The sequence below is a fragment of the Phyllostomus hastatus genome, unplaced genomic scaffold (assembly GCF_019186645.2).
Source record: "Phyllostomus hastatus isolate PE091 unplaced genomic scaffold, TTU_PhHast_1.1 phas_scaffold_21, whole genome shotgun sequence".
Classification (NCBI taxonomy): Eukaryota; Metazoa; Chordata; class Mammalia; order Chiroptera; family Phyllostomidae; genus Phyllostomus; species Phyllostomus hastatus.
The window spans coordinates 23,939,551-23,966,127 of NW_025334017.1; the positions used below are offsets into that span (position 1 = coordinate 23,939,551).

The 26,577-nt window shown below is 41.5% G+C and overlaps 1 protein-coding gene, 1 long non-coding RNA gene and 1 other non-coding gene across 8 annotated transcripts in view; 2 read left to right on the top strand and 1 right to left on the bottom strand.

Moving 5' to 3' along the window:
* Window positions 1-14,701, bottom strand: part of UBR5 (ubiquitin protein ligase E3 component n-recognin 5) — a 124,287-nt gene extending 109,586 nt beyond the window's left edge. For all 6 annotated transcript variants that reach the window (XM_045860999.1, XM_045860998.1, XM_045860996.1 and 3 more), the window contains exon 1: window positions 14,574-14,701. In XM_045860999.1, coding sequence (XP_045716955.1) covers window positions 14,574-14,635 — 62 coding nt within the window. In that variant the 5' untranslated portion in view covers window positions 14,636-14,701. The remainder of the gene's footprint in view (window positions 1-14,573) is intronic.
* A 693-nt stretch (window positions 14,702-15,394) lies between these two features.
* On the top strand, window positions 15,395-22,651 carry LOC123833206. The gene is made up of 3 exons (XR_006788186.1): window positions 15,395-15,455; window positions 16,072-16,156; window positions 22,179-22,651. It is a non-coding gene; the product is annotated as an uncharacterized LOC123833206 (long non-coding RNA).
* A 1,099-nt stretch (window positions 22,652-23,750) lies between these two features.
* LOC123833390 lies at window positions 23,751-23,864 on the top strand. The gene has a single exon (XR_006788230.1). It is a non-coding gene; the product is annotated as a small Cajal body-specific RNA 21 (non-coding RNA).
* Window positions 23,865-26,577: the final 2,713 nt, after the last annotated feature.

Consider the following 26,577-nt stretch of genomic DNA (forward strand, 5'->3'; position numbering starts at 1 on the left):
AATAATCAAGTGTGGCCTTTGGAGAAACTGCAAATATTTTGGTGAAAATGACTCCATGACAAAACTCAAGTGAAGCCAAACATAATGTATGAAGCTTGACTGTATTGTGGTTTGAAAAACCCAGCTATCACAGTGTAAATACAGACATTCTGAGGATAAGGGGAGGAAAATGAGTGTATCACTGGCTACTGGATAGTCTAAAGGAATTTTTGTTAGTTTTCTAAGGTGTGATAGTAGGATGGTAGTTATACAGAAGGTCCATATTAGAAATTTTAAACGTTTTTAATTTAATTAATTCAAACATTTAAAAATAAAGCATAATGACTGCTACTTCCAAATAGTTCAACAAAATTATTTACCTAAAAATGCATATTTTGAAAATTTGACAAAAATGTTAACAATTACTGAACCTAGAAGGTGGATAACCAAATAGTCGTTCATTTTTTTCAACTTTTATGCATATCTGAAAATGTTTACAATAGAATGTTGAAGGGAAAAAAAATCCAATCCATCAAAAATACACACACACACACAGAGTGAAGGTCAAGCATTTAAGGAGGCCTCCTACCGAAATAAAGAGAGGAAAGTGAGGTCATGCTGCAATACCTTCCCATGGCATTGGAACAGTGTATGCCAAAGACTGTTTAAATTCCACACAACTTGATTCGCTCCTTATTCCAAAGGTTGGACTATAGTTGTAAGAACTAATTTTTAATAAAATAAAGTCCTCTATTTTGCTTATTTTTGAAGTTCAAATTAATTTAGCAAAAAGACGTACTAACATCCATCATGTCTGCAAAGACCACACTGAGCTCATCTTCTGAAGAGGTCAGCCCTCAGCTCTCCCCAGGGCACTCACAGGCTCAGACTGAAGGAAGGGCAAGTTTAAAGATCAGTCCTGCCCTGCAGGGCAATGACTTAAACTATTCAAGGATGTTTGTTACAAAGAACAGTTACTTCAGTGGGCTTTCCCATCATTTCTAACTGTTCATTTTAATAAGAATATATTCAAATAGATGTAACATACAGATGTTACCTACCACAATTTTCAGAGGAAGTGTCTCATAATTATCATATAAAAAGCACATCACTAGAATGCAAGCCCCACAGGGGCTGGAATTTTTGCCCCTAAGTAGCCCAAAACAAGCCCTCAATAAATGTACTAACAATGAATTAATAAAATTCTTAAAAGTGCTTTCTGAGAATGTTCACTTATATTTAAGTTAGGGAAAAAAATTCTGGTCAATCAACTGGGGAAAAGCAGTGTTTTTTACAAGTCGTCTTTCCCGGGATGAACTCGCTGTACAATGGAAGTGATACATCCTGGTCCAAAACCCGAAAGGCTTTCACTGCGCACCCGTCCTTCATGGCAGGGCTGTGAATCAATACTCTGCAAGCTCAAGTCAGAAATGGTGCCCATACCTGTTCTTAATGGGCTTTGTTCAATATCAAAGCTCAAAATAACATTTTTAAAATAATATCATACTTTGCCATGTATAATGCACACTTTTTGCTGAAAATTTTTCAGGGAAAAATAAGGGTGCGAGTTATACATGGGCATGAAAATCCCTTGCATGCTGGGCACGGAAGTGTGGGTGTGTGTCATACATGGCAAAACACAGTGGATGCACTTATAGAATCAGCCCTCAGTTTTATGCAAAGAATTGTATTTCCTCTAAGAAGTTTCTAGAGACAATAAATTTTAATGAAATTAAATTAGTATCTTTATTAAATGCTTTTCATGTTATTATTTTAGGTAGATCACTAACTAAACTAAAACACTTTATGAGGGATTTATTCTTTTTCCATTATTAAAGTAATGCATGCTCATATGAAAGTGTATAAAATACTAACATATATTAAGAGACATCAAAACTAATCACTCATAACTCAGAGACAAGTTGTCATTTTCAGCACTTCCTATGAAAGTTTTGTCATTAACATAGACTGTTTTATCTCAGTGATATTGGCTCATCTACAGGATTTGCCGTGTTTCCCCCAGCAGCAATGAGGCTTGTGATCTAAACAATCCCCTCACACTTGTCTGTCCTCAATAACAACAACAGCAAATACCAACAAGCTGGCTGGACAGAGGGGAAGGATGCTGTTTGCAGTCTTGAAATCAAGCAACTGGCATAAACCGGAATGGAATTCACGCCCTTTAACGCTCTGGTTCAGTTACTCAAGTCTAACCCTTCAATGAACCAGTCACAGCCAACATATGACCTAGCACATCAGATTTATATTATCATGATAACACAAAGCTCACTACTGAAGATATTAGGGTTGGCCAAAAAGTCCGTTACGTTTTTTCTGTAAAATAAGAGACACATTTTTCATTTTCACCGATAACTTTATTGATTTGGATATTTTGAGTACGTCGGCTCTCTCCTGTTATTGACTTCTTGTGGGTAGATGCTGCTAAAACATCTTCTAGGGCTCAAGACCAACCCACAGAAAAGTATTATTTGGCCAAAATGTCAACTGTACCAAGAGCGTTTGCCAACTTTTGACAAGTTCTATCAGTCACAGCACCTTCTCCATACACTGCACAAATCTTTTTTTGCATTTCAGTTGCATTTTTACCTTTCTTGAAATAATAAAGCATAATATGCCAAAAAAGTTGTGTATTTTTCTCCCATCTTCAATATTAAAATGGCTGCACAAAAACTCACTAATTTTGATTTTTTTTAAATGCACACTGATATGACAGCTGTCACGATGCAATCAAACAAAATTGTTTTGAATGAAGTTAAAGACAACTAAATACCACTAGAGCCATCGTACAGAAAAAACTAATGGACTTTTTGGCCAACCCAATAGTTAACACGGTATCTTTTTCTACCAAAAACAAGAAAACCTCTCAACTGATTTGAAACCCTATGCACTCATTACTCTAAGCATTCTGGGCTTAAGTTCTTCAAATGTACTGTACTCCCCCAATTTAGGGTAGGCAATACATACCGTTCCTTCTGCGTAGAAAGCTCTTCCAGCCCCCGACAGCTTGCCCTGCATCATACAAATCATCCACTAGCCTCTCAGCCTCCCTGCTGTTCAGAATCTTGATCCTTGTTTTCAACATCCCTTCTTCCAGTAAGCTTTCTTCCCTCATATGTGCCTCTGGTAAAGAATCTGGAACTCCCTCTTTCACTGCATGCACCATACTGCCTTGTACTAGCCTGTACCCACAGACTGACCTCCACCACCATACACTCAAAACTGGAACTGACATATAGCAGAAGCCCCCCCAAATTTACTGAATTACATGATGAGACATTTTAATGGCACATTTATACATATGGTGTTTCCATATTAACATTTATATTCATGTATATATTAATATACATGTGTCACAAAAACAAGTAACTTTCCATGTCCACTTCAAAAATAAAAGGAAAAGCAATAAAGCTGAGTTAATGCAGAGTCTTGTCTTTGTCACTTAACTAATCATCTTGGGCACTCCAGCCCTCATGTTCCTCAGCTGTAAAACACCAAAATTCTAAAATCATCCTTGGTGTAAAATTTTGAACATTTCAGGTATTATTTCCTACTCAGCAAAGTCAAGTACCTGCAGTCTGCTCAAGTCAAAAGGCAGTATAGATTACTACAGCCTAATATACAGAATGGTAGCAGGTGTCCTGGAAAACAGATGTTTGATTCCCATGGGCACCTGACAGCAAGCACCAGGACCTCCTAAACATCCTTGAAAAAGAGAACAGTCTCAACCCACCAACAATCCCGGGTCAGCACACTCCCGCCCCAGTAGGTCAACGTGCTTTTGCTTCATCATACATTATTTCAAATGAGCTTCTGACACATGGAAACTTGCCCCATTAAATTTTTATGGAAAGTATCATTAAAAGATAATGTAATTGTACTAAATTCATTTGTATCAAATACATTAGCCCTAGCTGTTTGAAATGGGGGGAAAAAAAAACAGAATAGCTGAGCTGGTTTTTAACTTCCCTCCAGTTAAACAAACAGGTGGAGTTTAGAATATCCACAATTCTAAACACCCACTGGAACAAGTACAAAAGGGTAGAAAAGCAGGAAAAAGCAGATTTGAAGTAGGAAGTAAAAAATCAAATCTTTAAATGGCAAAGCTAACCAACATGTATGAACTATAACTCATCAGACAGTGTCTAGAGGCCCACAGGTCACATGGATCCAAAGCCAAAATGAACTTTCTGACATCAAACGCACGCCGTGACTCATCTCAGGCAATGACACATCCAAGACCCAAAGACCAAGCCTCCTAACTCCAAATTCAGTGTCTTTCCAGAGCTCTCTCCCCATAGTCCACAAAATCTTTTAGATACACAGTAACACTCCCAAATTCTGTAAGAATTGTAATACTTAATAATGAATGTCAATATCAAGAAGCAAACCTGAAGACAGGTAAAAATGTATCACAAAAACTGAAAGACTAAGCAGATACATCGAAATTCAGAAATGTATTTTACAACTATTTTATCTCACCTTGAGGTGTTAAATCTGGTATGAAATTCTAAATCCATTAAAACAGTTCTATCACATGAGTATCTATAACCATAATCGTCAAATATTTATTGCAAGTACGTCAGATGAATATGTGTTTTAAACAAAGACAATAACAACGAGAGAGTCAGAGGACACACAGTCTCGTTTTTAACTGTTCTCCTGGCAGTACGCAAGGTGGCCTCAGGATCCCAGTCCCAGCCTGCACGCTGAGTGACAGAAAGGGGCAGACTCCCCACATAAACTCCCCACACATGCCGTCTCCCCTCCTTGCCAACCCCCAAACAGTTCAAGCATGAGGGTGAAGCAACCTGTTTTCACATCCTGATGGGGCAATTATCTTCTTGTCTTCTTATCCCTAGACAGTATCTTTGGCAAATAAAAAGCAAGAACAAAAAACCATTCACTTTATGTAAGCTGTTCTCACAGAGCCCAAGACTTCTGGGCTCTCTTATCAGTATCAAACACAGGCACCTATGATGAACATTATCTGCAACCCCACAGATGAAAATTCATTAGGCTCAAAAGAATGGAAGATAATGAACTAGTCCCAACACTCTGACACCTTGTCTGCACAGCCCTCCATAAGCACCGAGTTTAATCAGCAGACCCTTCTTCCCCATGACTTACACTATCTATTCACACTTAATTCTTTACTTACATGTCTGTCTCATTAAACTGAAAGCCCCATGAAACAACGGTCATCATCTTTGTACCCTAATCATACACTTTAGTTGGCAAAATACTCTTTGAATTGAACAAAAGAGTGAAATTTATTTTCTCACTTCCCTAGTTCATTTTTTCTATTCATCAACAAAATTTAAGTAAAAGAAACCATGAACAACCACAGACTCAGCTCTTTCTCCCCCGAGCCCTTCCACAACACGAAAACCCTTTTCCCTACCACAACGCTAACAGCATAGAAATCGGAGTGGGAAAAACCTAAATGATCTGGCCCAATTCTCACATTTTACAAATGAGAGTACATCATTTACTCAGGGTCACACGGCCAATTAGTGTCAGAAAAAGAGCAAATCCCCAACCGTCTTCCTCCCATTTATATTCCATTCACCATCATATCAAAGACTGACTGACTAAAAAATCACTGCCTAAAATATATTCCATCAACCTAAAACCATCTCAGAATGACAAGTCTTCTTTAAATCGGTCTTCTAATCTATGTTATCTTAGCAGAGAAATAAATAATTTTCAAAAATGCCTGAGAAAAATGTTCCTTTCCACCTCCAGGACTTCGACAAGGATGTGAAAAATACTTGACACAATCAAGATGTCATCATTGGGGGAAGCTCGTTATGCTCGTTAAGCTCGAGGGGCCTCTCTGCATTATTTTGGTAACTTCTTGTGAGTCTAAAATTGTTCTGAAGTAAAAAAAGTTAAATAAAAATGCACGGCACACTCAGTCGATGCTCCTCCCCGGGCCCACTAACGTCTCATATCACCCTTCCCCGCACACCCGAGAAGTTCCAGCTCCTTCTCGGCACAGCGTCCCAGGAAGCGACGGCACAAGAACCTGGCCTGGCACCGTGCTGGAGAAGCACACAAACATTGACTGACCAAGGGAAATTAATCCAACACTGTTGTTCTCAGAGCTCCAGGCAGGCCACTCAGGGCAAATATTTACACAGGCCCGACCCTTTCAGTCCTCCTGTTTGCTGCCGGCGGTGGGCCAGCTTCGCCCCCTCAGTGCGACCTCTGTGGCCCTCGGTGCGCTGACACCCGTATTTACAGAGCTGTCCTCCCCGGGTCTTAGGGCTCCGGGGAGCCCCTAGTATTTGTAACTTCACTCGAACTTTCAAAATTTCATTTGTGAAAACAAACAAACAAAACAAAAACAGATTACTCTTGCCTCGAAGGGCAGGAAAATACCCTGTTCTCAGACAGCTGAAGAACCCGTAGCCTGAGGGGGAGAGGATGGCTGGGGACTGCAAGGAACTCACAAGCTTGACCTTATCTGCTGGCATCACTTTATTTTAAACAAAGAAATGGAGAGGCAAGAGCCTTTTATACAGTGGTCCTCAAGTTCCTCAGCTCCTGATGACAGTGATCCATTTAGATACCATGAGAAGCACTACATTGAATAAAAGAATCTCTTAGTCAGGAAAACCCACCACAATAAATGTTTTTACTACAATTTGGTTAGGTTAGGTTACTCTTAAAAAACTTCAACATTCCATTAAAAAAAAAAAAAAGGTTTGAACATACCATACCCAAAAACAATGCTATTACCCCTCAAGAATGTCCTGGTATCTACTAAAGAAAAATTAAATCTTCATGTCAACTAAAAAGGCTTTTTACATGTCCAGACAGTCTTCTGAGGAGTCAAGAGGCCCCAGGAAAGAAAAGCAAAGGACCAACCACCCACTCCACAGTTCTGTGGAACCGGGAATGTTCTGGGACGTTATGGGCTGGCTGCTCACCTCATACTGGACCCTGTCCCTGGATGTGGATGTTGTATGTATTTTTCAGTAGCTCTCTGCTCTCAGAAGTGGCAGAAAGGTGAGAAGCTGCCAACAAAAGCAGCCCCCGTGTCATCTCCGACTTGCAGACCACAGGCAACCAACCTCCCTTACAGAAGACACCAGTCCTGGAGCTGCATCCCCTCAGCAGTGACAGTAACCTCACAGGGAGTCAGCAGAAACAGGTGCCACCAATTTGTTGTCATCCCTGCTGGCAACTGCAAGGAGCAAGGAAAAAGTAGTTCCTATACCTCACCAAAGAATCACCAACAGACTCTAAAGGTCACACTGTCCGCAGCACGGAAGTAGTCCCTCTCCTTCATTATTCACTAGCTATAGGGAACAGTCACAACCCGATAAGCAGAAAGAAAGCAACCACTTAAGGAAAACATCAAGGGGTTTCCAGGAGACTTCAGTTTAAACACCACTAGAAATCTAAGCATACTAAGCACGAATGTTCAAACTAGATTTGCATGCAATTTAAGAAAAATCACTTGATCGGTGCTTCCTTTGAAGACAAAGTAGGGTTTCCATATGCAGATGATGACAGAGCTATAACTGGACTAGTTCAAACTACTTTGGATGGGACACAAAGCCACTCCTTCAATGTAAGAAAATAGATGATGAATTGCACAAGCCCTAACCCCTCCCTGACAGAGCCTTTTATATATATTTTCTATATATATGTACATATACACATACTTACACATGTGTGTATATATATAAAAAACCCTGTTTTCATCATTTAGACAATAAAATAACCCTACCATATCATCTCTGTTGACTTTCTCATCAAATTAATTAAACTTCCCAATCTCAAAATTGGTTTCTTCTTAAGGCTTACAAAACCCATCATCTTCCACTTCTGATGTCATGGCACGTGAGCTGTCACAGACACAAAAAATACTTTTGGGGTGAAAATGTTCTCTATCTTAACTGTGGTGGTGGGTACACAAATTTTGTATACATGTGTCAAAAATTCATCAAACTGTACATTTAAAATGGGTGAATTTAGTCCTGGCTGGTACAGCTTAGTAGAGTGAGCACAGGCTGTGAACCAGTTCGATTCCCAGTCAGGGCACATGCCTGGGTTGCAGGCCAGGTCCCCAGTGTGCAGCACTTGAGAGGCAACCATGCACTGATGTTTCTCTCCCTCTCCTTCTCTTCCCCTCTCTCTAAAAACGAATAAATAAAATCGTTTTAAAAAATGGGTGAATTTTTATTACATGTAAATTATACTTCAATAAAGCTGATTTACAAAACAAAGTTGAAACCATTTTATTAAGGTGAACAATAACATCAGAAATTAAACAAATAACATTACTTTTGCAATAAATACACATGAAAGAACACTAATTACTAACGCTTTATTTAATATGCCAACAAAAAGAATTTACCATATTTCTCATTTTATAGAGGTTTACTACCACTACACTGATTCTATCCAGAAAGTAGTATGAAATATGACCTCATTAGAGAATAATTTCAACTTACCAACAGTCTGGCCTCTACATATTGACTGAGAAGAATGTTGCACACTTTTCACGTGGCAATCTTACTTCTCAAAATGTCCCACAGAAAATTACTTAATTTCAAGAATTCCTCCTTACTATCATCACATAACCATCACAAGTGACTCCTGACAAGGGAGCCTTAAGATTTCCAGTGTGATGCTGCCCTTCCTTTTAAGTCTACGACCCAAACTAACTCTCTTGTTCTCAGGAATTGTCAATGTTGTTAACATGTTAGAACCTAATTAGTCCCATTAGGTAAAATTATCAAAATTGCCAATCAAAAATAAGTATGGATGACAAGAAGAAAATCTAAACAGACTAAATTTTGATATTAAGGTTTTTTGTTTTGTTTGTTTTTCTGTCTTCCCCTTGGAGATACATCTTGAAGGTATACTGATGCAATTATCTAATGGTAGGGAGGAAGTGGGGAAGAGGCTTGAAACTGCTTAAAATTTTCCATAATAAGCTTAAAAATAGTTTTTGAAGAAACCTTAAAAATTATAAAAACAAAAGCAACAATTCATAATCACAGTGATTCATGTGTTCAGAATGCCAAGGTGCCAAAATGACGGAAACGGACTCCAACCGGGGTTTGCGCTCACTGAAGCAGGCGGGCATGGTGAAAACGGGGGAGAGAGCACACGCACACCCTCCTGCAACACGGAATTGCTTCCTTCAGTGTCCCCTATAAAATCTACTAAAGGGTGCTCTGACAGTCTCCAGTAATAAAACTTTCCTTTGGAGACTATTTCCTAAATAGCCTAATTGTCAGGGAAAAGCCTGACCTTTCTGAAGTTCATCCCATTACCCCCAGTTGCGCTCCTATGTACCATGTAATTTTCTTCCCAAGAGTCTGCTTACTCCTAAGCCTACAACAGTCACTGATTTTTTTTATTTATAAAATTCATCTGCCCTTCTTTGCTCTGATTTTCAGTATTTTGTTTGACTATGTCATACCTTGTCTTTAACCTTACAATACTTTCCTTAACCAACTTCATTTAATCCTTTTAGTTAAGCTCACCTGTACTTTCCCAGTACAGGTTCTGCGTTATTATTTCTAGTAAGGATCTCAACAACTAAACCGTGAGGCTCCCCACTGCTTTAGTGATGTGAGGAATGCTCTGTCCCACACGGACTAATATTTGTGGTTTTGAGTATGGCACACTGAAATTTTGGCTTTCAACTACCTACCACCACCTTTGTTTGGCTGCATGAAATCCCTGGCATATTTTCTGCCTCCTACTGAGAGGGCAAGGATTCGCCTGAGTCTTTAAAACCCAACAGTTCCAAATAAAAATAAGCAGCTCTTACTAAATGTCATGCCGTGCAAACAAGAACACAAAGGTGCTTCTATGTCAGTGTGGTCCAACAGAACTTCAGTGACGCGGGCCCTGTCCCACACCTGCACTGCCCAGTGTGGTGGCCACCAGCTCCATGTGGCTACAAAAAACTTGAAATGTGGCTGGTCTGACTGAGGAACTAACATTTTAATTCATTTCATTTTAATTAATTTCCATTTAAAGTCACATTTTCAGACTTATATTGCTTGGATTCTTCTTCATAAAGATCATTTCCATTTAGTTTTACAACTATATGCACTCAAACTAGCCTTGGACAGAGTTTCTCCCCTTCAGCACAGCTGACGTTTTGGACAGGATCTTCTTTGTTGCGGGGCTGGCCTGTGCACTGCAGGGTATTTAGCATCATCTCTGGGCAGACGGAGGCCAGCAGCAATGCCCCAGCTATGACAATCAAAAAGTGTCCCCAGACACTACCAAATAATCCCCAGGGGGGGGAATCACATCCAGATGAAAACCACTGATCTGAGATTAAGCGTCTGGGTTCTACACTAAGTGCTAAGGATATTCCGGAGTAGTTTCTTCTGGGAGGTCGTGCTTTTGTATTTGTAAACCAGACCACACTTAACAGCAGTTAAAAGTAACCATCTCCATAATATTTTCCACAGAATCTACTATATAATATTAGTGTTTTCCCACGATCTCAACTGCTGCTCACTGACGTTAAGGTAGGTGTTCAGCCATAAGAGACTGAGGTGAGGTGGGGGAGGGTGGAAAGGAGAAACAGGCAGTGAGGTTCTCCAGGGCTGAATGATTTGCCTACTGTAATATACTGAATAGTTAATAAACAGCAGGGCTGAGACAAATCCAGATTTAGGAACTCCAAATTTCAAACTCCTGTCCATCTCACCTTGTCGTATCTCACAGCATCTAGAGGGGAAGCTCCTTAGAGAAATGCCCTTCCGATATGACAATCTCAACCAGTCACAGCCCATGACTGCACGACAAGCAACAATAACAAAAAACAAAGCTCCCGTGAAAATTCCATACAGAAGAAACAATGCAAACTGGTTTGTATTGTTAACAACCTTCATTCTAAGGACTAACTAACGCAAGACAACGGCATGTCAAGCCATACCCACGTCATCTCAAAAAGGCCTCTCCTCTCCTAACCTAGCTCTAGGAAAGGGCTGAGAGGGTTAGAGCAGCCTAACAAAAAGCAAACATCAGTCTGGAGCCCTGGAGGGACGAGCTGAGAGGCAGGGGCAATCAAAAGTGTAAGACAGGCGGCAGCTTTAAGGCTGGGATGCCTCAGAAAGCAGAAATACCCCAGAATACAAGCCACATGGAACAGTGGAAAGAGCCCTGGACTTTGCAAGAAGTAGCCAGAAGACCTGTCATGTGGATCTCATCTGTCAGTAGTTCACCGTGTTCCTGGATAAATTCTGTAAACCTCTAGGCCTGTTTTTTCAACTCATTAGTGAAAAGACTGGTGTACGTGACTCTGTGGGCACCTTCCAGCTCTCCCTTCAACCTCAACAGGCAGAACCATGTTCTTGGTATCCTTTTCCCATTACTCTGAGCAATGTTTTAAGCAGGAACATAGCATTAACTCAAGAAACTCACTTGAAAGGAAATCAAAAGGTCACAAAAGTATCTGAGCAAGAAATGGTTTCAACTCAACATCAGGAATACCTGCAGAAGGCCAGCCCCTGGGCGCCAGCCGGGGACCTTGCACTCACTCTGGGAAACCAGGAGCAACCTACATCCTAGGCCGTCTGAATTCCTCTGCTCTGCCCCAAACATCCCCACCTATAGTCATAGACTGCATTCATTATTTGGTCCCCCAGGGCCCATAAGTAAAGACTTTAACAGGCAAAAATATACAAAGACTACCACAGTATTTAGCAAGTTTAAAAAAAATGAAGGAAAAAGTCAATGTAACTTTTTTTAATGCTGAGTACATTTTACATGTGTGAGACATCACAAGAGTACAATGAACAAAATAATTTGATTTTTAACAGGATGTGACTATTTAAAGAAACCTTATTTGAAGAAAATACTGATGTTTTGAGTCCCCTAAGTTTTCTTTAACTGAGCAACTGACTCCCAGTAAACTTCCTGTAGAATCTTTTAATTTTTTGTGTGAAGAATAAAGTCCACCTATTTACACCCCTTTTGACCCAAAACTATCATTTATCATTTCACTTGTGACTATCATAGGCACATTTCTCATATAAAAATCAAGCTATAGTGGCACACTCTTTTCTATTACCAAAACTTACTAAACCTTGGTCAAGTTTTTTCTGAAGATGAAAATATTCTAGGCTTCTTGTTCTAGATGTTAAGATGAAAAAAACAAAACAAAACACCCAAAAACAAACAAACAAAAAACCAGTATCTTTTGAAAACAGATTTTTCTCAAGCAATGCAGCAATAGGCTGGTCGTCTCCTTTCTTCTAAAGGAGAGAGACAGAGAGAACAGCTCCACTACAAGTTGATGACTGTACTTCAAAACTTAGGGTGAGGGACCGTCTCAAATGCTTCCTCCACAAATCTCAACAGACCAGACATTCTCTCTGCTACTAGATACAACTTTAGGTCCCTAAAATTTTACCGATAAAACTTTCCTATTTCAAAATATCTGCACCTTTCATGCACACAGTTTATGGTCTGAATTAAAAATCACTTGTACTTTGCTTCATGAAATGAAAACTAAAGATGATCTAAATATTCTTAATATTGTATACTGACACTACAGGACTCAAAACAAAGCTGATTACTTGTCTATACTAGGAATAAAAAAAGAAAAAGGCAGCTTAGCTTAAAAAAAAGATGCATTACTTGTCAATTTCTCAGACTAGCTGAAGCAAAAGGAATCCTGAAAAAGGAATCAAATTGCCCAACACCACTGCAAAATAGGTTTTGGCATGCATGGTTCACTGAGTCAACTAGTCAGGATTCTTGACATATATAAAGTCAGACTAATATTGAAAACACTCCCTACTACTCTCCTCCTTGGTGCAATTTTCTAAGTTACAAGATGTTACACTCCATACACTACCAGTTCGACTCTGTGAATGACAGCAGAGTTATCCGAACAACTAGCCTAATTCGAAAACTTACCCCAAAAATCCTCTGTTAAAGTCTTTTTAAAAAGTCTCTATCGCTAATGAAATAAAATCAGAATAAGGATCCCGTAACAAAATCTTAAACGATTTAAAACTTCTCCTAGTATTTAAAGAATCTATGTGGTAATTCCAAATGGTAATATCTTCAGAAAACATTCCAAAAGTTTCACAAACGTTAAATTACGGATACAGCAAAGATCAGAGGAATCCGAACCCCGCGCCAGAAACTAAGCAGCCAGCTTTCGGATTGAAATGCTGTCCGCCCCACCTGAGGCAGTTAGCTCCTTCGCGACAGAGGTTAGTATCTTAGCAGCAAGTTAGGCCTCTTCCTCCCTCCGGGAAGCGCATGACAAACAGGGTGTCAGGCAACTTATGACACCCAGTCACTTAGCAAAAATTATATCTAACTTCAAAACTTGGATCCCGGTGGCCTCCTACACTCAAATGAAAGACAGCAGCGAAAGCATCAGTGAGAAGGGGGCTTAAAATGCCCCATTTTGTGACCCCGTAAACATTCAGCCTATCATTAGATCCGAGTCCTAGATTCTAAGATTTGCTTTAATGGAGGCCTCCCTCAGACTACTCGGAGTCTGTTTTGCAACAGTGAAGGAACTTTTCCTGCTTTATCTCAGTTCCCTGAGAGGATGCAACCCTGCATTCAATAACCTAAACTGGCAGGGAACGGTGGAGGAGGAAAGAGAGAAATGAATCCACAGCCAAGACAGCCTTCTTAAGAAAGACCAAAAATCATCCCTCCTCCGCCCATAGCAAACCCATCCCAGAAATTTACAGCGTATTAGGAAAAGCAGCATTGCGAACTGCAAACGTAAGAGTTTTTCTTTGACTCTACGCAAGGTTTTTCAGCTGTCAAATTACAACTCAGGAAAACACTATCATTAGAATAAAAAAGGAAACAAAAAAGCTCACATCACAGGGGAGGGAGCAAGAGCTGCCAGCACCATTTCGGGAGGAGAGCAGAGGGAATCCAAGCCACTTCCCCATCCCCGCCTGAATTCATCCCTACCTCGGGCAGGCAAACCTCACTGCAGGGGCTCAAATTTAATAATAATAACAATAATCATGGCGCTTCCTCCCTGCACCCCCTCCCACCGCGATCTGCCGGGAATCAGCTTTTCGCCCCCGCCTCCCCAACCCCGTGATCTGCAGGCTTGGCAGGTCCAGACCACCCCAGGGACGCAACTCCCAGGGGCCCGGGCCAGCCCACCCTACTCCGGGGCCCTCTTCCCTCTCTTTTTACCTCCACCATCCCCCATCCGCATTGTCTGTCTCAATTCAACTTTGACTAATATGGATTCCTCTGGCCTGGGCCCGGCGATAATTACAGCCCGTCCCCCCCTTCCCCGGGAGCCGGACCAACCCCCCCCAATCTTCGCTGAGTTCTACGCGGCTCCTCGGAGGAGAGGGGGGGTACAGCGCGCGCTCCCATCTACACCGCGCTGCCCCCGCGGCCCCGGGCACCCGGGACCAGAAGTTTACCCTGGAAAGGGCCTAGCCAGGGGCAGTGAGGACACCAATCCCCGCCCCACCCTCCTGCCGGCCGGCCGGCGCGTAAACACTGGCGCCCGCCCCAACGTGGCCCCGTGGGGGAGGGCAGGACGGGGAGACGCCCCTCCCCCCGCTCGCCGGCCTTATTACCTGTCATTGAGCTGGTCCTCGGTGCCCGGCAGCGGGTGAACCACGAAATGGATGGACGTCATGGTGCTTCCTTCTCGTCCTCCTCCCGAGGACAGCCCCCTCCCGCTCTCGCCCGCCCCCCCGAACCCACTTCCCCTCCCCAAAACCCACGGCCGCCGCCGCCTCCCAGTCCCCAAATGGAGGGAAGCAAATGCGCAGGGTCCGTCGCTCCGTGCCGGGCGTGTGTTCGCGACCCGGCGGTCCGGCGGGGCGGGTTGGAGCGCAGATCTACCAGCCACCCGCTCCCCCGGCGTCAGCGCGCAGGACTGCGAGGCCGGCGGCCGGGGCTCGGGGCGCGCCGCCGCCGCCGCCAGCGGCAGCCGGGCGTCGGGAGAGGAGGGCGACTGGAGAGGGAGGAGTGGGGCGGGATGCGGAGACGGTGTGGTCCCGGCGGCGGACGGGGTCCAAACTGGGGAGGTGGGGACTGGGATGAGCCCGCACCGCGCGTCACTGGCGAGAAGCCGCCGCTGCCGCCGCCAACACGGCCGCCGCCATCTTCACTTCTGCCCCAGTTTCTCCGTCTCGCAAGCTCCGCTCCCGAGCGGCGGGGGAGGGGCAAACGGCGGGGGGAGGAGGAGGAGGGAGGAGACCGGCGGGCGGGGGCTCCGGCTGCGAGGGGCGGAGCTCCGGGAAACGGGCGATCAGGCCCTTTCGATTGGGCGGCTCAACGTTGTTGGGCCACGGCGCTGTAAGGCGCGCGCCGATTGGTCGGTTCGGCCCCGAGCTCAGCCCCCGGTGGGGATGGGAAGCTCCGGAGTGAGAGTCCCGGAGAGCACGTGTTAGGGAATGAGGAGGCGGAGGGGCGCGTCCTCCCGCGCGGGGAGGGAGTCTGCGAGAGCGCCAGTACGTCCCCAGGGAGGTGGGAAGGAAGAGTGGGGCTCCTGCGTTTTCTCTCTTTGATTTCCTTGGGGCTGCCCTAATTACTTAGCAGAGCCTTAGGGGGTTTTTTGGTTATTTCTCGTCTTCCCTGCGCAGTTATATTTAAAGTGGAAGTGTAAAATCAGCTAAGGTGCAGGAAATGCACAGCCTTCTATTGGAGAAGGTAGTTATGTAAGAACCTTTCCACAAGGTCCTATCCTAGGATCATAGAGCTGACTTGCAGCAACTTTTTTTATCTTAGTCTTCCCAATGTCCCCAAAACTACCACCATTGAGTAGCTACACAAAGAAAAAAATGTGGAAATTTCCACCAATTTCCTGATTTAAATGGTTCGTGATTTTTTTACGACTTAAAAATGAAAGATGTTCTGTCCCACAAAGGCTTACTTGAATTTATGATCAGTGGTATCATGATGGCAAATTTGTGAATGGATCTAATTGCTCTTTTCCTAGGGAGCCTTTCTTTCAAAGGCTTCTATGGCATTTTCAAAAAAATCAAATTTTGGCGGGGGGGGGGGGAGAAAGAGAAACATTGATTTGTTGTTCGACTTATTCATGCATTCATTTATGTGCCCTGACAGGGGATGTGACCTGCAATCTTGGTGTAGCAGGAGGATGTTACAACCAACTGAGCTACCCGGCCAGGGTTCAAGTACCTCTTTCAAGGTAAACATGAAAATCTGAAACCACTTCTCCAGTCTCTGGATATTGGTTAAAATCAGGGGGTCTTGTGATAAATTCTTAATATTAAATAACACTTTTCTTCTATTAATGTATTACATATACACGCTTTTGCTTAGGAAGTTCTTTCAAGCAAAATAGTCTGTCTAGAAAAAGTCTAACCATTGTTAATACAAGGAGAATGGTTTGCATGATATGGATGTAACCTGGCAGCCAGAGAGAGGGGACTGGAATGTGCATATGTGAATCATTAATGTAGACTTCACTGTACTAGTCAGTGGGATGGTAGATGCCATTGACTAAGCATACATCCTATGTGGCCATCGCATTCAAAATGACAGAGCAAGTAGAGCAATAAGTCTGTATCAAATTTTGCCTTAAGCTTGATCACTCCTCCTCAGGAAAACTATTCAGATGCCTCAGAAGGCCACAGCTATGGGCAAGTGGTGATTGGCAGCTTCATCACAACAACATGCCCGCTCATGCATCATTATCTCTAGTGCAGAAATTTTTGGAGAAACATTAAATCACCCAGGTGACTCAGCCCCTCTATAGCCCAGATTTGGCACCCTGAGACTCCTGGATTTTCCCAAAATTAAAATCACCTTTGAAAGGGAAGAGATTTCAGAGCATCAGTGAGATTCAGGAAAATACAACAGGGCAACTGATAGTGATTAGAACTGTGTGAGGTCCCAAGGTGCCTTCTTTGAAGGGGACTGAGGCATCATTGTCCTATGTATGATGTTTCTTGTGTCTTTTTCAATAAACATTTTTTTTTCATAGTACATGGCTAGATACTTTCTGGATAGACCTCATATGAAAATTTATTTAGGAATCAGGATAGAGTAGGTACTGCTTAAGACACATAATGAAACACTTTTAATAGTGTTTCACCACTATTAACACTTTCACCAGCTCCAAAATTGACTCAGATTAGTATTGACTAGAGGTGATTTCAAGACCAGTATTTATTAGAAGTCCATATGAGCCATGGGGAAGCAGGGTGGACCAACGGACACTGCTAGTTTTAGAGCCAGACAGACCTGGAATTGTGTACTGTTGCTGCTACTTAACTGTGTGGCGTTGATTAAATTACTTAACCTATCACAGTGTCTTTTTTCTAATTTGTAAAATATTCCAAGTAATAGGTGTACATAGGGTCATGGTGAGGTCTAAGGAAAATAACACATCAAGCACCTAGGGTACTTCATAACACTTAGTAGATGCTGCATAGGAAAGCTTTTATTTGTCAAGTACTCACAGTGTACCACTTTATGTGCTTATGTCTTTAAGTATTCAAATCACACTGGGATAAGTAGTATTATCCCCATTATATAGATGAGGACACTGAGGCTCAAACAAACACCTTAGGTAACTACTGAAGCGAAACTGAAACACAGATTATCTAACTTTTATTCCATTGCTGTTTCCACTGTGCCACAACTGCCATCTAGTTAGTAATTTAGAAGGAATAGAATACTCAAAGCCAATAGGAAAAAATGTGATATGATAAATGCAGTGGGTGCTACAGGAATTAAAGAAGTATGTGATTCCGGGCAAGAAAATTAAGAAAAGTCATTTAAATTGTACTTTCAAGAATATTCTGGGCAAATAGAATAGCTTAAGCCTAGTCGTTTTAGACTTGCTCCTAAACAAGCTGCACACCCAGGCTTTGCCTCGTGACTCTTTCCTCCAAGCCTGCCTTTCTTCATCTTTTCTTTGTGCTTCCACCCTGCTTCCACTTGATTTACCCACTCGCAGTTTCCTAGCACGGAGACTTCTGGCCTGATTGAAGCCGGTCTCCTCACTTGAGGCAGCCCATTTCAACTGCCCACTTGGTCTTTGACTGACAGCCACCTTGACACAGCAGTCTTCCTGTTGTCCCAGGATGGCACGTTCAGGAGGATTTTAGTCTCCCAGGGCCCTAATACTTTCGTGGGTCACACTTTGAACAGGGAAACACAAGAATAAAGGCATGGAATTGGGCAAGCCCGTTACTGGGATGAGGGAGGAGGGAATACAAACAGGAAATGGAGATAAACAGGGTTCAAACAGCAGCTTTTTGAAGAGCCAAAGCGCAATACGAGCCTAGAAAAAGAGGTGGAGAGTTTCCCCTAATAATTTGGACTTTTTCTCCCTTTGGAGACAACTAGAAAATTTAGCCAAGTATCTCTTTAAATCTGCTTAAAGATACAAGAGAGTTAAAATGATGAATTACCAGACTGAGATCCAAGGGATGAATAAGACCCAAGGAAGTGAGTCTTGTATTTGGAGCCACTTTTTCCTCTGGGATGAATGCCAATTTCCAGAAAGACAGAGTGGGAAGCCAAGAGGCTGAACAGTTCTGACAAGCATGCAGGACTAAAACACCAGGGATTGAGGTCCAAGGTTCCCCGATGCAGTGGTGAGTGCTAATGAACCCCTCTTACTTTGGGATGAGCCCTGGAGGGCTATACCTCTGAAATAGGCCTTGTCTTAGATTTGGTTTCCCCCAAAATAGACCTTAAGACAAGGATTTAGCTGTAAATAGTTTATTTAGGAAGTGATTGTAGGAAGCACTGTATGGGAATGAAGAAATGAAACAGGGACAGGAAAAATATGATAAAAGATGAGCTGATGAATGTTTTACCACTGTGAGCAGCTGGAATTCAATCCCACTGGGGACCATCTGAGGGATAGTGTTTGGCCATACTCAGAATTACCCCATTGGGGGAATGGGAAGAAGCCATAGGCATTTACTCATCAGCTTCATCCCTCAGTAGTTGAGGATTAATTGTGGGTTTTTAACTCCCTGATTCTTCAAGCTTTCCCCACTGTGGGCAAAGCACACTACTACAGATTAACTTTAAGAATGAAAGAAAAATGACAATCCAAAAAGAGAAAAAGGAGAAAAAAAGTGAGAAATTTTTAGCAGTCAACCCACACTACAGGGTATTCTTCAAGCAAAAGGAAAATGATTTCCCAGTGTAAGCCCAAGATGCATAAAGGAATGAAGAAGAATGAAAAGGGAAAATACGTGGGTATATGATTGCTTACTGAATAAAAGAACAGGACCTGAAAATCCAAAACACTGATAATACCATATGCTGGCAGAGATGCGGAGCAATAAACACTGTCATCTGTAGGTGGGAATGCAGAATTGTACAGCCAGTTTAGAAGAGAGTTTGGTGTGTTTTCTTACAAAACTAAGCATACTTTTAACACATGATCCAGCAGTTACACTCTTTGGTATTTATCCAAAGGATTTAAAAACTTATGTCCATGCAAAAACCTGCATACAGATGTCTATAGAAGCGTTTATTCATAACTGTCAAAACTTGGAAGCAACTAAGATGTCCTTCAGTGGATGAATGCATAAATAAACCGTGGTACATCCAGACAATGGAATAAAAAAATTCAGTACTAAAAAAAGTAAGCTATCAAGCATGAAAAGATATGGAGAAATTTTAAAGGCATATTACTAAATGAAAGAAATCAATCTAAAAGGTTGCATAACCTGATTCCAAATGTATGACATTCTGGAAAAGGCAAAACTATGGAGACAGTAAAAAATTAAGTGTTCAACAGAGGTTAATAAAGAGAGAAGGATGAAGATGCAGAGCACAGATGATTTTCAGGGCAGTAAAACTATTCTGTATGGTACTGTAATAGTGGATACATGTCATTGTACATTTGTCCAAACCCATACAATATTCAACATCAAGAGTGAATCCTACTATAAACTATAGACTCAGGATAATAATGATGTTTCAATGTATGTTCATCAATTGTAACAAGTTGACCACTCTGGTGGGGGATGTTGATAATGGGCAAGACTGCATGTATGGAGGTAGGAATACATGCGAAATTGCTGTACCTTCTTCTCAATTTGCTGTGAACCTAAAACTGTTCTCAAAAGAACCTAGTTTTTTAAAAAGAGATTTTATTTATATTATTTCTTTTTAGAGAGGGGGGAAAGGAGGTAGAAAGAAAGAAGCAGCAATGTGTGGTTGGCTCTCACACACCCCCTACTGGAGACCTGGCCCACCACCCAGGCATGTACCCTGACTGGGAATCAAACCAGTGATCCTTTAGTTCCCAGGCCAGCACTCAATCCACTGAGCCACACCTGCTAGGGCTACTTTTCAAAATTTTAAATATTAGCAAAACAAATTTGAAAGGAGAGAAGATTATAAACAAGTTCGATGATTTGATGTAGGAAAATCAACTAATGTAATTTACCATATTAACATAATAAAGGAAAAAATCATTACATCATTTCAGCAGGGTAAGAAAAAGGTGTTACAAAATTCTATAACCATTCATAAAGAAAATTTCTTAGCAAATAATAGAAGACTTCCCTAATTTAAAAAGGGTATTTCTAAAAAACTTACAGAAAACATCTTTTTGTAAAGGCAAAATGTGAAAAGCTTTGCCCCTAAGATTGGAAGCAGGGATGTCTGTTCTCAACACTGCCTTTCAGCATTGCAGTAGGACCCCAGCTAGTGCAATAAGACATGAAAAAAAAAAAATTGAAGTACAGGGATTAATTTTCTCGAGGCAAGCTGCCAGAGTTAGCAGAGGAACAAATTGTAACCAATGGTTAAAACCACCTCCAAGGCTGTCTGGAAGTCAGGGTGGCCAGGCAGGTACTGCTGGGCTGGAAAATGGTGGCAACTCCTACAGAACTAAGTAGAGGTACCAGGCCCGGGCCTTCTTCCACAAGCACACAGACATCAACTCATTCCATGGTCCCTACCACTTCTGGATCCCCAAGCACATCTTCAGATAGACTATGCAATGTATGCTGCCCCACGAGATCAAGCATGGCCAAGTCACTTGAGAGTACTTGAAGACATTTGGTAAGAAAAAGCAGATGATCATTTCTGCTCAAATTTCTGTGTCTAAAGTCACACATCACTTTGCCTACTTGAGGCACCTGATATATGAGGTTGGCCGGAAGTACCAAGTAGTGACAGCCACGCTGCAGAAGGAGGAGGATGAGGCCATGATTCACTACAGGAAGAAGTGGCTCAAACAAGCTAAGAAAACACAGGAAAGAAAACCAACAAATAAACATATTAACAGAGACTCATAGACTTCTAATTCGAACCAGATAAAAACTGTGTATACCTCAAGCCCTGGCTGATGTTGCTCAGTGGATTGAGTCAGCTGGCCTGCGAGCCAAAAGGTTACTGGTTCGATTTCCAGTCAGGGGCACATGCCTGGGTTGTGGGCCAGGTCCCCAGTAGGGGGTGCCTGAGAGACAACCACACACTGATGTTTCTCTCTCTCCCTCCCCCCTCTCTAAAAAAATAAATAAAATCTTTAAAAGAAACTGTTCTACCTCAAAAAATATATACGTTTTAGAAAGGAAGATATAAAACATTTCCACAGGACATATCTTAATATATAAAAATTATAATTCATAAGCAACTTTAGCAAAATAGAAGGTATAATGTCTAACAAAAATCAGTTGTTTTATATATAAAAATAAACAATTAGAGAATGAAAAGTGTAAATACCATTTAAATAATATAAAAACTATAAAATAGTATCTAAGAAAAATTCAATAAAAGATGTAGAAAACCTTGACACAGAGGACTTTAAAACATTTTTTTATTTTTTAAATATATTTTATTGATTATACTATTACAGTTGTCCCATTTCCCCCTGTTTATTCCCCTCCACCCTGCACACTCCCTCCCAACCACATTCCCCCCCTTTAGTTCATGTCCATGTGTCATACATACAAGTTCTTCGGCTTCTACATTTCCCATACTATTCTTGCCCTCCCCCTGTCTGTTTTCTACCTGTTGTCTATGCTAGTTATTCTCTGTACCTTTTCCCCCTCTCTCCTCCTCCCACTCCCCTGTTGGTAACCCTCCATGTGACCTCCATTTCTGTGGTTCTGTGCCTGTTCTAGTTGTTTGCTTAGTTTGTTTTTGTTTCTGTTTTAGGCGTGGTTGTTAATAATTGTGAGTTTGCTGTCATTTTACTGTACATATTTTTTAATCTTCTTTTTCAGGAGTTTAAAATATTTTTGAGAGAAAGCACAGATGGCCTGACTAAATGGGGGCCTGTACCACGTTCATGGACTAGTTCACCTGATGCTGGGGTGTTGTCTGGTCTCCCTCAAATGACCTACAGTTTTGCTGCAACCTCAACCAAAATCCCAACACTTCTCCTCCACCTCATTGAAACTCACAGGCTGTTTCTCAATCAGATAGAAATGTCAGGAGAGGCAAACAGGTCACTGAGGGAGAATAATGACCTCAGATACAGACCAAAGGTTAATGTATACAGGACTGTGTATGAGTGCAGGACTAGAACAACACAGGTGCTTCAGGGCAGTTCGGAAAAGAAGTGTTTAATATAAATTGTGCTGGGATGAATAGATATAACTATTTTTTAAAATTAACCTTAATCCTTACCCACATCATGTAAAAGGCAAATAATAAAATCTCTAAGAAGCATTATAGAATGGTATGTGTATAATATTAGAATAGGGGAGAACTTCTTAAACTGGATATAGAAGCTCTAATCACAAAGGATCATTATGTTAGACTAGATTATAAATAAGAACATCTGTCCATAAAAAAGAAAACATTAAGAGTTTGAAAAAAAATAATCCACAGAATGGAAGAAGATATTTGCAATACTACATTACTGACATCCAGAATGCATTTTTTCATTCTTAGATACTACACATTAAGTAAAAAGGAAGAAAACCAAGTTTCTAAAGAATGGACAGAAGACTACAATAGACATTCCACCAAAGAAATACACAAATAATGAATAAACATATGAAAAGGTGCTCAACCTCATTCTCATCAGGGAAAAGCAAATTAAAACCCCGATGAGGTGACTACGGCACACCCTCCGCAATGACTATAATCAAACAGACCGAGAACTAAAAGTGTTGGTAATGTGTGGAACAAGAACTCATCTCTACAGCTGGTGAGAACTTAAACTGATACAATCACTTTGGAAAACAGTTTTTCACTTTCTACGAAAGTGAAACATACATGTGTCCAAAATTTTGATTTCCAGGTATATACCAAAGAGATGTGCATAAATGCATCAAGAGAAAAGGAAGCAAATGCTCATAGCAGCACTAGTTATAAAAGCCCCAAACGGTAAGCAATTCAAATGACCATCGAAAATAGAATATCACACTGTGTTCATGCAAAATACCACCATACCGCAGTAATGAGCTGCAGCTACTTGAAAAACCTGAATGAATCTCCAAAAAACATAATGCTGAGTGAAAGAAGCCAGAGATGATACAAAGCCACTGCTGTGAGCTTCAAAAACCAGCAAAGTAAAACTACATTGTTGGGGATACGTGTTCAGGGAGTAAAACTAAGAGAAGCTAACAAGGGGCTGCCTAAGGAGCTGTAGGTGCCTCACGGCAGAAGGAGGGGCATTGATACAGAAGCAGCACAAGGGGACCTTCTGGTGCTGACAGTGTCCTATTTTCTGACCTGGGTGTTGGTCATAGGATGTTTATTCTTTGATAATCTATTTAGCTGCACATTTTTATTTTGTGTATTTTTCTGTGTTTGCTAAATTTCACTATAGAAAAAGACACTTTTCTTAGCCTGACCCACCCTCCCTCAGACGAGCTTAGAGTAGAGAGGCCAGGCTTCCTTCCCTGTGGGAGAGGTGGTTAAGAGAGGAGCATCACCTGGACTGTCCTCGCCTCACATTTAAAAAAAAATTAAAAAATAAAAAATAAAAAAAAGAAAAAAGACACTTTTTTTTAAAAGTGGCTGTACTTCACACTATATAGATCCACCAAAATGGATAAAGCTTCAAAACTCTTAGAATAGAGGAGCAAATCTTTGTGACCTCAGAGAACACAATAGTTTCTTATATACAAAAGCATAAACAACTCAAAAATGGATGAACTGGACTTTATAAAAATTTAACACTTTCGTGCTTCAGAAAGCAAGATCAAGAAAGCAGAAAGGCAACCCATGGAATAGGAGATAATATTTACAAGACATACATCTGATATGGGACTAGCACCAGAATGTATTTTAAAAACTCTTAACAACTTAACAATAAAAAGACAAATAGTCGCAGTTAGAAATGGGTGGAGGGGAACAAGGGAGCTAGGGATGAGCTGGAGCATGTGAAAGAAGACAAGAGGAAGGGGCACAGCGCTGGGTGGCGAAGGGGCAGGGATGCCGAGAGAGAAGTCAGGTTGCTTTCCTCCGGACTGCTCCGTCAAAGGGTGCAGTCGAGAAAATGTAGGAAAATATTGTGAAGGTGAGCAACTAAAGCTCATATTTGAACTCAAGCCTCCAGACCCAGATAATATCATACTGCCAAATAAAAATTTTTAAATCTTAGGGGTGAAATGGACAAAGGTTTTGAATGACATTTCTCCAAAGAATATATACAAATGGCCAAATAAGCACACAAAAAGATACTCCACATCGTTCATCATTAGAGAAATGTAAATCATTCCTACAATGAGATATAATTTCTCACCTACTAGGATGGTGAAGATAAGACAGAGAGACAATAACAAATGTTGGAGAGGATGTAGAGATTGACACCTCATACACGGTTGATGGGATGGTAAAATGGAGCAGCCACTTTGGAAAACAGTGTGACAGTTTTAACAACTCATCAAAAAGACCTAGAGTAATCATAAGGCCACTCCTTGGCATATCCCCATGAGAATGGAAAACTTACAAGAAAACTTGTAGGCAAATGTTCATAGTACATTATTTATAATAGAGAAATAGTGGAAATAACCCAAATGTCTATCATCCAATAAATGTATGCATTAAATGTGGTATATCCATCAATAGAATGATACTATTTGTCACAAAAAGAATGAAGTACTAATACAGGCTGCAGCATGAATAAGCCTTAATATATTAGGGTAAGAAGTTAGATATATTAGTAAAAGAAGTCAGATACAAAAGGCCCGATGTTGCATCTTTATATGATGTGTCCAGGACATGCAAATCTACAAAGACAGGGGACAGGTAGTTGCCAGGGGCTAGGAGGAGGAGGAAATGGGCAGTGACTGCTAATGGGCATACGGGGTTTTTTTTTTTTTTTTGGAGGGGTGGGGGGAGTGATGAAATGTCCTGAAATTAGATAGTGGTGATGGTTGTGCAACTCTGTGAATATACTAAAAGCCACTGATATATAACTTCAAGAGGGTTAATGTTATGATATGTTAATTATATCTTAATAAGTTCATTATTCAAAAAAGGAAAATGGTTGTGTGGCTTCATGCTCCCACTAGCGGTGCAGTGAGTCGAGGTTGATATGCACACTTTTTTATTAGCTAAGCTAGCTTGTACCTTCTCGTTGCATTTTTTAAAAATGTCTCTATCGTTCCTCCAAAGAATGAGTTCTTGAGTGACACCTATATGCCAGGCACTGAGTATTGCAGATGAATGCAACAGGATGGGCCAGCCCTCGTGGAGCTTACAATCCAGTAGCAAGAGGTGAAAAAATGGGGTTACAGATATTTTAATAAAAAGTAAGTCATGGGCCCCAAATCACACAGTTAGTACATAGAGGAGTCATTTTGGAAAGCAAGATCAAGTTCGACAGGACCCTAGTGGTCAGTTAACCCAATGCCCTCATTTCACAGAAGAATCTGAGGCTAAGAGGTTAAACTACCCATTGACACTTGGCTTATAATATACTATCTCAAATATACAAGCATCTCGAGTTTGGGAGCCCTAGAAACTCTCAAGGTCAGTCCACGTAAGACCCCTTTCAGCTGCAGATGCCATCAGAAACAGAAAAGCCATCCGTGCATTCAACAGCTGTTCACCACGGTTCACCATGTGCGAGGCACTGTGTCAAGTACTGGGGACACGGCCGTGAGCAAGACAGAGGCAGTCCTTTCTCCTGAACTTCAAGGAGTCTGGTGGTTCCCAAGTGCAGGTTGATGACTATTTCAGTGGCTACCTAAGGGTCATCTTGGGAGGTGAAGCTATCTAAAGATTACTGCCCCCACCCACACTGTGATTACACTGGTCTGGGGTGGGCCTTGGAATCGGTATTTTTAATGCTTCCCTAAGGTGACTGGTGAACAGCCAGGTTTGAGAACCAGTAACCTAGTGTACCCTACAACTTGCCTTTCAGAGTTGAGATAAGCAAGACGTAGAAAGTCTCACCCAGTCCCACAACTAGACAAAATCTGTTTAATATGCAAATAGGAATAGCGTTTTGTGTGTGTGTGTGTGTGTGTGTGCGTGCGTGTGCGCGGGCCCGCGCACACACGCAGAAACCCTGGATAGAACCAGGAAGACAAACTATTTATTCATTCGTTAAATGAGTATTGAGCATCTACCATGTACAGTATGCTGGGGCAAGGGATATAGCAAAGATAAGACTGTATCTTTCTTACTCTCAAGGTGTGAGTGGGGGATGGGAGCAGGTTG